This window comes from Parambassis ranga, chromosome 14, assembly GCF_900634625.1.
Source record: "Parambassis ranga chromosome 14, fParRan2.1, whole genome shotgun sequence".
Classification (NCBI taxonomy): Eukaryota; Metazoa; Chordata; class Actinopteri; family Ambassidae; genus Parambassis; species Parambassis ranga.
This window is the reverse complement of record NC_041034.1, coordinates 16,336,107-16,348,687: the sequence shown is the minus strand read 5'-3', so window position 1 is coordinate 16,348,687 and position 12,581 is coordinate 16,336,107. Positions and strand designations below refer to the sequence as shown.

Sequence of the window (12,581 nt, the reverse complement as noted above, 5' to 3'; positions counted from 1 at the left end):
GCTCAAAAAGAGAGTGGGCGGTGATGTGAACCAAACATTCACACTCGCTGGGTCTCTTCATATTTCGGCCAGAGGAGCGCATGGATCTGAGTTTACGCGCACTGGCTGCTGTTGGACTGGATGCTGCACAGACTGATACAGGAGGCTAGAGGTGCTGCATCACCCTGCACTTTGAACATACCGGGGACAGGACTGCAAGTGTAGCAGCTTGAACTACACATACAGGGTAACAGTTGGCCAGTTCGGAGCTGTTGTTCAGCGTAGCTCCAGTACCGGTGGAGATGGAACGGTGGAAAGGCAGAGTGGCCCTGGTGACCGGAGCCTCGGTGGGAATTGGAGCGGCTGTTGCCCGGGCACTGGTCCAGCAAGGCATGAGGGTTGTTGGCTGTGCCAGGAATGTCGACAAAATAGAGGTGGGACATTTAATTTCAATAGCATTGATTGAGAGTGAGGAATAAGTCGGTCCGACTCATAAGCTAGCTCTCACTACAAACTAGCTTACTGTGCGCTAGCTAACATTAGCTTTACAGTTTTTTTTAGCCCGGTGTTACAGCGGGTTATTGGGACAGTATGGGTTTAGAAATATATGTAGCTCTGTTTGTGGAAATAACAAGTCACGTCTCATGTTAGGTGATACAGCCAGTTTCACGAAGGGAACATTGCTGCAATAAATATAATAGTTACACAAATATAATATACACCGTTTAGAAATTCACAAAAACATGAGACATGCCGACAGCAGCTAAGTCCCGTATAGCTCGTTTTTACCAGTATACACAGACAGAAATTCTGTAATGATGCTTCTATAGCAGCATCACTTCTCATAACCCCACTATAGCGCTGATCTATAATCTTCTCTGTCATTAATCCCTGTTGGATATTTCACTTTCTCCTGGTTGATCTTCTTTGAGGTCAGGATTCAGTGTGTTCAGTTCTACAAAGTGACATTTATGTAAGGGAGGTTCCTGCTGACTACCTGTCTGCTGTGTAGGACAGTGTGGACTAAAAGGCTTGATTAGAAATGTACAGAAATATCCTGATCAAAGGGTTAAGCTTCTCCAGTGTGTCAAGACAAGAAAGCCATTAATATGTTTTATATAACCACTGCACAACAATCCCCAACACATCTAATTCAAACACACACTGATTTTATATGTGTGTCACAGTGACCTCAATTCACACCCACTACGATAGTCAAATTATTATTTCCTGCTGTCATCACAACTGTGAAAGTAATTAGTGCTGGTGGTGAATATGTTTGAACTGTCTGTGAATGTGCCAGTTCCACATTAAACCCATGAACTCAGAACTGTAATTAGTAAATGATTTAATTAATTAATCATTAATATAGTCAAGTAAAAATAATTGCAGTGGTTGTAGCTGTCACACATCAGGGCGGAAACACTTCAGTGGATCGTCGACGGGAGGACAGGCTCCTCCTCCTCCAGGGCTGGTGTAACTGGGCCTGTCTCAGTAGCTCTTATGTCTAACTATAAGCCATCAGACACTGCACCTTGCTCATCTTGTCAGACAATGATTAAACCCTACTGATTTTAAGCATTATGCAGCAGAAAGCCTTCACCACCCTTTACACAGCTAATGTGTCGCCATAGTAGATTGTTTGAGGTGCTGTCCAACCGTCCATTTTATCTATTATAATAAAGAGTAACGTGTTTGTCATTTTTTTATATCTAGGTAGGAAAGTAATCAGCTTAGAAGATCTAACAATACACCCCAACATGGTTTACAGCTAATGTGACTAAGGAGTTTCAACCGCACTCTTCTCAAGAATTGATTATTACTCATGATAACCTGCGATATCTCATTGTCAGGCAGGAGACACGATCATGTGATCACATGCTGATTAGTTCTTCACCCAGGATCAATGCTTTTTCATTAAGTTGTCCTACACAGTGGCTATTACACCAGCTTCTTCACTACAGTATGTTTCACAACAAGAGTATTGTAGCAACATTAGTTTCGGTAAGTGATGACAATGGTGACGTGAAAGTATAATTGACAAGCACACATATTTGTAATTTCAAACATATTTTTGTTGTTTAGGGTTTCAATAAATTTCAGTTCTTTGACATGAAACAGTTTTCCCCACCCTGACCACACACACACACACACACACACACACACACACACACACACACACACCCATGCCCTCAGCAGCAGAATTGTGCAATAGATAACCTCCCTCCATTCATACTGTGGTCACATGGCTGCTGCTGTCAATAGTTAACTGCAGCAGCCCCTGTGACTTTTGCAAGACCATAACAAGGTCACAACATTTAAACTTTATATATTATGTTTTAATACATATTTGAAGAGCTGACCATATAACAGTATTATTTCATGTGAATTTTGAAGCAAAAAAAAAGATCAGGTTGTATACAGTGTAAAGTTTCTGTCTCTCCCACTCAATGACAGATTTCATCACTTGTACAAGACCTTAGAGAGTGTCTGTGTGAGCTGAAGAACAAAGCAGGTATTGTAGCCTTCCTGCAATGTAAACTGGAGTCTTGCTGTAGTTGTGCCAAACCTGGCATGCTCCTCATGCAGAATGCAAGTGTCCATGTATCACCAAGCAGTTGTTCTTGACCCTTTTGTTTTTATTACTCTATTTTGGAAAATATAAAACTTTTGTGTAATAATTCCCAGCAGCAGCATTCTCTGCCACAGTAGACCAGAGAGAGCAATGAGGAAAGGGAGAAATAGATTCAAGTGTTATTGGCCTCTGTATTCTGTGTCAACAAATCTCTGAGAAAGTGGAGTGGAGAGCCGTGGCAGTCGTATTGTTTTGTTGTGTGTGTGAGACTATAGGCAGTGGGGGGGGCAGTGAGGTGAAGGGAGACGTGCGGTCACCATGGGCTCTGAGCAAGAATGGAGACAACATCCAAGTGGCTGAAACACAGCTTCTCATTAACTCTTGTGAAACCCTTTAAGAACCAGAGCAGTACAACAAAAAGGTCCTGGCAGTGCACACAGTGTGGTCTTATACAAAATGTTTCAGGGAGGCTAGTAGCCTCGGTACAGTCTAAACATGTGCCAATATGTATGCATCTCATTAGAGTCCAGCAGTGAGGATCAAACAGGAGGAGCAAAAATATTATTTTAGTATATAGTGTATATATATAATATAGCTGTATTTTGCCATATTAGATGGATTTAAAATCTGAGCTGTGATCTGGCGCAGAGGAAAAGGACACCCAGTTCCTGACTCAGAAGGTTTTTTTCTTAGACCTCTAAGCATTTAAGCCCACATATCCCATATTTGTATTATATCTGCTTACCTAGCAGTAAAAACAGTTATGGTAGTATGAACATGGTTGCTGATGGCCAAATCAGTTGCTACATCTGTCAAGGAAATTTAATCCTGTAATGCATACCATGATTTCTTTTTTTTATTGTCGGGATGTATCTACATTTATGTTGGTAATGGGAGGGTCTGTGCACTGTTAAAATGCGTTTTTATGTTTTCACATGGTGTGCAGGCCAAGCGTGCTGTAGAGGAGATTAGTGCGGGTAATGCAGTTGCTCTAGGGACGGAGAGGCAGAATTGGGGATGGGGTGGGGTCAGTCACATAATCGATCACAATCAATAGTCACTTATGCATATGGAATATACTGCTTGTGTTGCCACATAAGAGCCTGAGAGAAGGATCAAAATGTTCTCTTCGAGGGATATTTTTCCAGCCTTGACGCAGGATACGTAGGCTAAATACAGGAACATGCTGAAAAGAAGAGAGATCTGTCTTGTGAGTCACAAGAGAGTCAAGGAATTGACTTATTTGCACTAAGCAGTTAAGCAGCACAGAATATGTTTCTTTTTGATTTTTTTCTTGACACATATAATAAGTATTAAGTAAGCTTAGATTGAATTGTTTTCTGACTCAGCTGAATGTCACACATGCATTCAAGGACCATCAAGTCCAAAGAGTTTTTCTATTTTTACAGACTCCTGCAGATATCTTGCATTTCAAACCCTCAGAAGAGACTTAAACAATAGAGGCATTTCATAATGAAGCTGCAGGTTTAGATCAGATAAATGTAGTGAGCATTATGTGTGGCTTTTTGGTGGATTTTGTGGAGAGCGACTGTTAGCAAGAGATAGGGAAAGGAATCCACATTAAGGACCCCGCAAAGAAGACACTTTATATCAAATGATTGAGCTCATCAATTAAAAAACAAAACAGTCAGGGATAAGAGTAAGCATGTGTGGAGGAGAGGTAACAGGCAGACAGTTAACCTCATCTGGTTAAACATTATTCTTGTCAGTGTGAACCAAATCACTTTATTCCAGTGTGCTTTTGCCAGTTTGCAGCTCTGTTCCAAACAGTAGCCTCTAAACGTCTGCAGACTTTTTGTTGTTTAACTGAGTAAATTGTGAAGTAAACTCCATGATCTTGGCAGGTTAAGCCAGAAGGTTAATTTCAGTCCTTGGCGGACCTGCTTTGACTTGGTGCCCAGTCTGTGGGAGGTAAAAGGTGCTCAGTCATGCTTCAGAATCTGAGGTGACACAGTAACAGTCAGTCAGTGTCCCTCTGCAAATTTGAAGCTGTCTCAGTCTCCTCCTGTGTGTTGTGTCTGGACTCTCTGTCCTGTTGGTTCACAGTGAATAGAATTCAGTCCAGAATGGATTTGAAGCGGGTCAGGTCAGAGAGCTTTACTCCCTTTGTCTCTTACCCTCTGTCTCACTTTGCACTGTCACTCTTTTATCTTTACGCTGGTTTTCTTTGTGTGTTCTTTTTTTACTTCCTGTACCCTTCTATAAATGAAATACAGTATCTATTAATAGTCTAATCACAGTGTTTTATCATGGTGCTTTTTGCTGTGTCATCAGCTGTTAGAGAAATCACTGCACTTCTGTCTTCTTCTCTACTGTTTCGCTTTCATTCAGATTTCAGATTTCCCATGTCAATTTTCTCCTGAGCTCATCGAGTTACCTCACAGCTCCTTTGGCTCACAGGCTTTTTGTCTTAGCCATGCAGAAAGCTTTTCCACTGACTGCACGTTTTCCACGTGAGCTGACAGAGATATATACCTACTAATAATCCATTGTGTTTCCATGGATTCAGCCCCCAAGAGGGGCAGCATTCACAACAGCATGATAAATAACATTTCCTCATATAGGATGCCTCTCACAGCAACAGTAGGGAGACACAGATTTACGAAGGTGATGATCTGATATCAGTCTGTCTGTTTAATGGCCCCAAGTGTACAAATACTAAGTACTAATACTTGCAGTTTATACTTACAGTACAGTTGCAGCTTGAAATTAGTTTGAAACCCTGTCTTTCCCTCTCCACTTGCTTGTGTGCAGTCTGTGGAAAGAATCTGAGCACGAGATTGGCTCTGTGTACCCTAACACGTGAGCATAACAATAGCTGCTGCAGTAGGTAGGAGACTGATGGACCCTCCTTAATTTATCCAGACTTCCAAAATCTGTTGCAGTTTACTGATTACTTTGTCTGTGGCTAACTACCATGAAGGTTTTCTCTTTTTATTTCTTCTCATTGCTCAATACAAGTCGTTGAGCTTGTTTTAATCATTCTACATCATCATCTGGATATATACTGTAGTTCACAGTCTGATTGGTTCGGACAGCTCAGTGACCCCTGTGAGCCATTCTTCCTGCACCACCACTGTGGCGTCCTCTCCACGGCTTATCATATTTCAAGGTGTAAGGTTTACCGACATTGACAGTCCCTCCTCAGGCTTCCTCCTGTGATAGGTAGAGAGCTTCCTGTCCTGTCCTGTCCTGTTAAAGACTTGACTGGAACCTTCTCTGCATGTGTGAATCCGTGTTTGTGTGTGTTTGTATCTGATGTGCAAGAAAAATACTGTGTGAAGTGCAGTAGCAGATCAGCACAGAACAGTTTTACTAACTGAACTAAGTTCAGTTCATTTCTAAAAATAGTGAGGTTGATGTTACAGAATGCAAATTGGGTGGTTTTTGCTTCAGCAGCAGCCAGATTGGATTCATTGCTGACTGTTTGCCATTGCCCAGGCTGGCCTGCTGTGAAAGGTTTTCATGTTGGTCTGTGCTGGGTCAACACTGTCTCCATGAGACTCTCCTGTGTCTAGGCCGAAGTCATCATAAGCCTAGCATGCATAATGATGTTTCATAGACGGCATGAGGGCTGCAGAAAGACCAAGCTGTTGTAATGATCGCTGCAGTCAGGTGCACAAACAGCCCATCACATGAGATGGAGGAGGAGGGTGGCGCATGCTGGTTCACTAGTAGCAGGGTTCACCCCTCAGCATGTTTAAAGTACAAACAAGAGAACTGAAGAGCGAGTTTTTTTTAATCATATGATGCCCATGTGAATATACCAATAGGACTGTTGTTATTATTTAGCTTTGTATTGATTGTTGTTGTAACTATTGCTAAGAGAAGTGCTTTGTTTGTGCAGTCGTTGCTTTCTTAAAAATAAGTTCTGCCTCTTTTTCTTGGTATTTTATCACTTTGTTTTAGAACACAAAATCCAACCACACTGGTTGCACCAGTCTGTTACACAACACCTGCTTGCCTGCACTGTCTTTCAGGGTTATGAAAGCATTTTCCTTTGAGCCACATTCACATACCAAACGTCAGTTGTCATATAGTCCTAATCCAGTGTTGTTTTTACTCATCTCTCACACAAAAGTATGTTTGAATTGAAAGTTGTCAAAGAGACATCTTCAAACATTCATTGCTGGGTAGTTCCCAATCTGTGGTGACTAACAAAGGGTGTAATTATTTTTCCTATCTCTCATCTTGATTAGGCAGCACTATAAAACCGCCCCGTTCAACCTTTAGACCTTTTAGTGGCAGTGTTTCAGTGTGCATAAGAGATAATCACACAACCATCTCTTCTACCCTGCTGCAATCCTATTATACAGCCTACTGTCACCTTTGACCGCACAGGCAGTATGAGCGTATGAGGCCAGAACTAAAAGAGACTGCCTGTACACATCACACAGTTTACGACTACATCTTCATTCTTACTTTTTCCTTGAATGTGCTGCTGGAAACTGAATGTTGAGCTATTATGTGGTATGCTTTAGGATTTGTTTTCTCTTTCTCCCATTCTCCTTCCGTTTCAGTTTCTGGCTGCCAGCCCTTCCTCCCTCTCTCTCTTTCATCCCTCCCTCCTTTTGCACACTTTTTGTAATCACTGGACAACAGCCTTGGTAATGAGGATGAAAATGCATTATGACAGGCAAAATTGTTTTTTGTTTCACAGGTACTTAAAAGATGGGACATGAAGGTTGAATAGGAGAGGGGCTGAACTATGGCTACATTACATTTTTTTGCCACCTTGCATTCTGTTTTTTTATAAAAAGGTAGAAGGAGGCACAGCTTCCCATAACACAATCACTCTTTTGTATGTGGACCTAAGAGAGTCAACCTGAGACAAATGTAATTTCTCACATTTCTGTGCTCATGGCTGCTGCTGCCTGGTGCTATTGATCTGTCTCACTACTTAAAGCTTGTCTGCCTTCAGCACTTTGGCATCTTTATTTTTATCTCTGTCTCCTGCGAGTTTTTTTGCTGGTCCATTTACACCAGTTTGACATGAGCAAATGATTGATGATAGCTGTGTTGGACAATGATGTCCTTTACATTGCAGACCTTATGTAACAGCCCTCTAAAGGGGTTATAGGCCATGAATGTAACTTATGTGGGCATGTAGAGATGTGTCAGAGTGCTTAATGTAACATGACAAGCTTTATAATATTATTTGCTTTTTGAATTGTAAAAAAAACATTATCTACACTAGGTAAACACAAGCAGTGATTCTTTCATAACCACTCAAGAAAAGAGCAATATAAATGTTACTGATACAGAGCTTTGTCCTCTAAAATAGTTGACCCTTAGTAGTCCCCAATGACTCATTCAAGTGTGCGGCAGTCGGCCATTGAGATAAATTTTGTAATTAAATGAATGAGCCTAAGCATTTGCCAGCAACGCTGCTCTAGCATTTCAGGCCTGCTTACATATCTGTGGAGCAGCACGCCGTGTGTGGTGTAGGTGTGGCCACTACGAGGGCTGGTCCTGACCAGAGCGGTGCAGCTGGTGCCAGAACACACCCACATACACACAACACACAGAGATTCACAGCCTGAGACTTCCTGTAGTTGGATGGAGATCACAGCCGGTTTGCTCTGCTGCTCCCATTTCAACCTCAGTAAAACAAGTAATTCCTTCACTCATACAAAAGGCTGGCTTCATCTTATGTTAACCTGCACGAGGTCTGCTCATTCCTGCCTGACAGCAAGTCCCCAGAGGCATTCAGGAGGGTGTGAAGTAAAGAGCGTTTGTCTAAAGGCTGGTTCAGAAACTTGATTTTAAATGCAGCTGAACAGACCAGTGATCACAGCCTCACATCCCTAGTGCTGGACAAAAGGAGGTTATGTACAACACAAGCAGCAGTTTGTTGTCATCTTTACACATCGGACAAGTGTTTTTAGTGTTTTAGCATTTTGCCAGCTTTGTTTGGGTAATGCCTTCTCTCTAGATAATCTCAGTTAAACAGCTTAGTGGAAGAGCAGAGAAATCTGCACACTCTAAGTGTGAGATAGGGTGCGTCCACTCTATTATGTGTTTTGTTTAAAAAAAAAAGATCCCTCAATCCCAGTGATCCTGATAAAAAAAAGCTATGTATAATGACTTTGATCCCCTTTTCCTGGCATGCAACCATTAAGAAGCTCAAAAAGCTCCCATGTCTCACCCTACGTATATGTATCATTACAATGAACCAATGAAAAAAGGTCTAAATTAAAATGTCCATACATAAGTCACATTTAATCAGCTTAGTGTATATTTTCCACGGTTGTCCGTCCCCCCTGCAGTGTCTTTATGAGTATGTGTACTGTTAAAAAAAGTACCGTAAGCTATACAAATGACTGAAACGTTATAAACCACTAAATAACCACTTCAAGATGTTAGGATCATGACAGTTGGTGTTGATGAAGGACAAAAAGACTGGGGACAGCTTGTTTAGGTGACTGGAACAGCCATCAGAACTCTGCAGATATTCACCAGTCATTTCTTATGAAGGAATTTAGAAACATTTAATCCTTTTGGCAGTACGGTGCTCACGCAGGCAGCGTTACAGTGTATCATCTCTGTGTGCCACCAGCCCCGCCTTATCACCCACGCTGCCTTCTGTTCTGACTGGCACCCAGAATGAGACATCAGGTGACTGGTGCAGCTGTGCCTGGCAGCAGGATCTGTGTCAGTTTGTATCATAACCTGCAGTGGTGGACAGCCAGCTGACCCGGTTGGAGTGTAGCCTGCTCAACCTGTAGCAAGCTCAACCCAGCAGTATCATCATCAGAGGCATCAGTCCACACAAAGCTGCTTCGTCATATCTTAAGTGGTGATTTAGGATTCATTTTAGTATACTTTTAATTATAAGTAAGAAATCATACTCCCTTGAGTGATTCCGGCTGCACTGGTGCTGACAGGTTACCTCTGGCCCTCCACTGATGTGGTGTTGGTTTTATGGCTGCACGTTCTCACTGCTTTCTGAGTGCCTGGGTGGGTAGGATGGTTATCACTTACCTCCATCTCACTTACTAAAGTTAATCATTCCTCATTTTAATGTTTGTGAATTGTATCCTGTGACAAATATGAACTGTTTTTAAACTGATTTCCTGTTCGTTTGTTTTTTTGTGTTACAGAAGCTGGCAGCAGAATGTCAGAGTGCAGGCTACAGTGGCACACTTATCCCTTACAAGTGCGACCTGTCCAACGAGGAGGAGATCCTGTCCATGTTTTCAGCAATCAAGACGCTGCACAAGGGTGTGGACGTGTGCATCAACAATGCCGGCCTGGCCCACAATGAACCTTTGCTCAGCGGAAAGACAGAAGGCTGGAGGAATATGATCGATGTGAGTGGGTCACAGACACACAGATACACTACATGCCAATGCTGAGACAAGTTGAAAACAAGCTTAGTATTTTTTGTATATTTTGTATTGATTTTATGGTTGCTCATCTCAAGCAGAAAGGCAGAGGGAGTGGCTGGAATGGTTGCCCCGTGTGAGTGGAAGTCTGATAGGAGTGTAGTTAGGAAAAGTGTTGTTAAAACATGGGTCTGTACACACATAGATACACTGTGTTTCACTCTCCTCACAGAGACCGCTTCATTGGCTCTGAGGGGAAGCTCTGGCACAGCAGAGGCTTGCTAATGAAGACCAGCACTATTTCTCTTGTTGGGACTTTACATTCTGATTCATTGAGCTCTTGACCACTGTAGGCCCCCCTCCTCTAAAGTCTCTTTCTCCAGGGTCCTGCAGCATTTGTAACGGCTGCCCATCTGTTGTCATGGCAGCCCACATGAATGTGTACTGCAGTGTATTTTTAGCCTGTGTTTAATCTGTACGCTGACCTTGTTTGGTCACCTCCCCCTATCTTGCTTCCACACTGGCGTTTAACCTGCCGTCTATTAATGTCACTACAGGACCAGCTTAGAGGCCACAAGCTGGACAGGAACAGCAGGTTGAGGTGGTGTAACACACTGACTCAGTGAACATCAGTTTCTTCACGTGGCAATCTTATATGTGAATAAATCGCAAGCAAAATTATGCGTATCATTTGATGATTATACACAGACTTTTAAATAGCTGTATTACGTAGATCAATATGCATACATAAATAGTTAATACTGCTTTTTTTGTTAACCTCCTCTGCAGGTGAACGTCTTAGCCTTGTCTATCTGCACCCGTGAGGCCTACAAATCAATGAAGGAGAGGAATGTGGACGATGGCCACATCATCAATATTAACAGGTAAGCTATTACAGCAACCGTATGATAGAACAATGATTTATATGTGACCTATTAATCCTGTGGCTGTGTTGTATCTGTATAGTAAGTATAGTGTAGTGCGTTGTAAGTGACAATTAAATGGGACATCTAACATGGTTTGTTAGAAATATCCTGTATTGGGCAAGGGAAGGCATTTAGGGGAAGAGCAGGTAAAATAGTATATAAGGAGCAGCTACTAGGGCTAAATATTTCCTGAATCAATGTTGAGTTTTTTTCTTTGTACCTGGTACAGTATGGGTGGACACCGGGTGGTGCCAAGTGCTGACGAGCATTTTTACTGTGCCACTAAATATGCTGTGACGGCTCTGACTGAGGGGATACGGCAAGAGCTCAGAGAAGCCAACACCCACATCAGAGCCACAGTGAGTTAGTTGTTCCCTTCTTTGGCCTGTGCAGGCAGTGCAGCTCAGTGTGTACGCAGTACATTTATCATGCATTGTCCTGCCCTGCAGTGTATATCTCCTGGAATTGTGGAGACTGAGTTTGCTTTCCGGCACCATAACAGTGATCCAGAGAAAGCAGCTGCTGTGTACGAGAGTATAAAAGTAGGACATTTAATTTTAAATGTGTTTCTCACTGTGACAATGCCTGAACACTGTGGCATCAATAATGCCTTTTTCTCTTTGTTTCAGTGTTTGAAAGCAGAAGATATAGCCAGTGCAGTCACATTTGTCCTCAGTGCCCCTCCTCATGTCCAGGTACATCTCACGTTCTGTGTCCATTACACTTTGCTCTAATAAAGTGTTAATTAGATGTCTGTATTGATCTACCATTCATATATCATCAGATTGGAGATGTGCAGATGAGGCCGGTTGAGCAGGTGTCGTAGCAGAGAAGCAGGAAGCTGTAAGAGGAGCAGACAGACAGCAGCCATGGTGACTCCTTAGCGACCTCTGCTGGGCAAATGGTTGGGGAGGGTGGGGGGCGAAACAAATCAACTACAGCTGTGATGTGTTGGTAGGGACGTGGTCATGGAGGGCTGGAGCCATGAGGAGGCTGTGCAAGGAAAGAAACACTTGGACTGTGTAAACCACTACAAATATACTACTGAAATACAGCAACCTGGCTTTTGTGTATAGTTGGGCTCAGACCTGAAAAGAGCTGACTCCAAACTACAGTAGGAACAAATGAGGAAAAAGTTGCTGCTGTGCTGTGTGGTCATCTGCACAGCTGTCACTTCAGAGGGAAGAGTATGCCATTGATTGCACATGTTTCTTTTTTTGTTTTGTTTTTGTAGGTCATACGACATATCTTTTTAAATTTGAGAGTAATTGCTGTTTATAAGAATGACTACTTTTTTAATAAATACTTTAGGTTTTGATTATATATAGATGTGGTCTGATATTAACTAACCCTAGGCAATATGTCATACCCACTGTAAGTAACCAGTCTGTCCATCCTACATGTTCAATCACCCTTGTTTGGATCTGGGATTCACACAGATCAGGAAAGGCATGTGAAGTGATACCTTTGTCTGGGAAGCACAATGGTTCCTACAGTCCAACTTTTTGCCTGTTTCATCTGTTCAACACTTTGGGTTCATTTGAAAGGAGTTACAAGAACAAAACACTGGCAACTTATATAGGGGAGAATACTAACTGCACATGTATACATAGGAACATGTACCCATCTGTTGGAAATTTCTCACGAATGAATAAATAAAATCTGTTGCCCATGTGATGTTTGGTGTTGTGTTTACTGGCTTGTCATTGCAGGCGTAAAACACAAACTGCTGGACTTTGTGACAGGTTTTTA

The 12,581-nt window shown here is 42.2% G+C and overlaps 1 protein-coding gene across 1 annotated transcript; it reads left to right on the top strand.

The window, feature by feature from the left end:
* The first annotated feature begins 33 nt into the window (after nt 1–33).
* On the top strand, nt 34–12,506 carry dhrs11a (dehydrogenase/reductase 11a). Its single transcript, XM_028422344.1, has 7 exons — nt 34–413; nt 9,679–9,888; nt 10,693–10,787; nt 11,059–11,188; nt 11,279–11,371; nt 11,459–11,524; nt 11,614–12,506. Exons 1-7 carry the CDS (start codon nt 282–284, stop codon nt 11,653–11,655), a joined length of 768 nt encoding a protein of 255 aa, XP_028278145.1. The 5' UTR covers nt 34–281; the 3' UTR covers nt 11,656–12,506.
* The last annotated feature ends 75 nt before the right edge of the window (nt 12,507–12,581 follow it).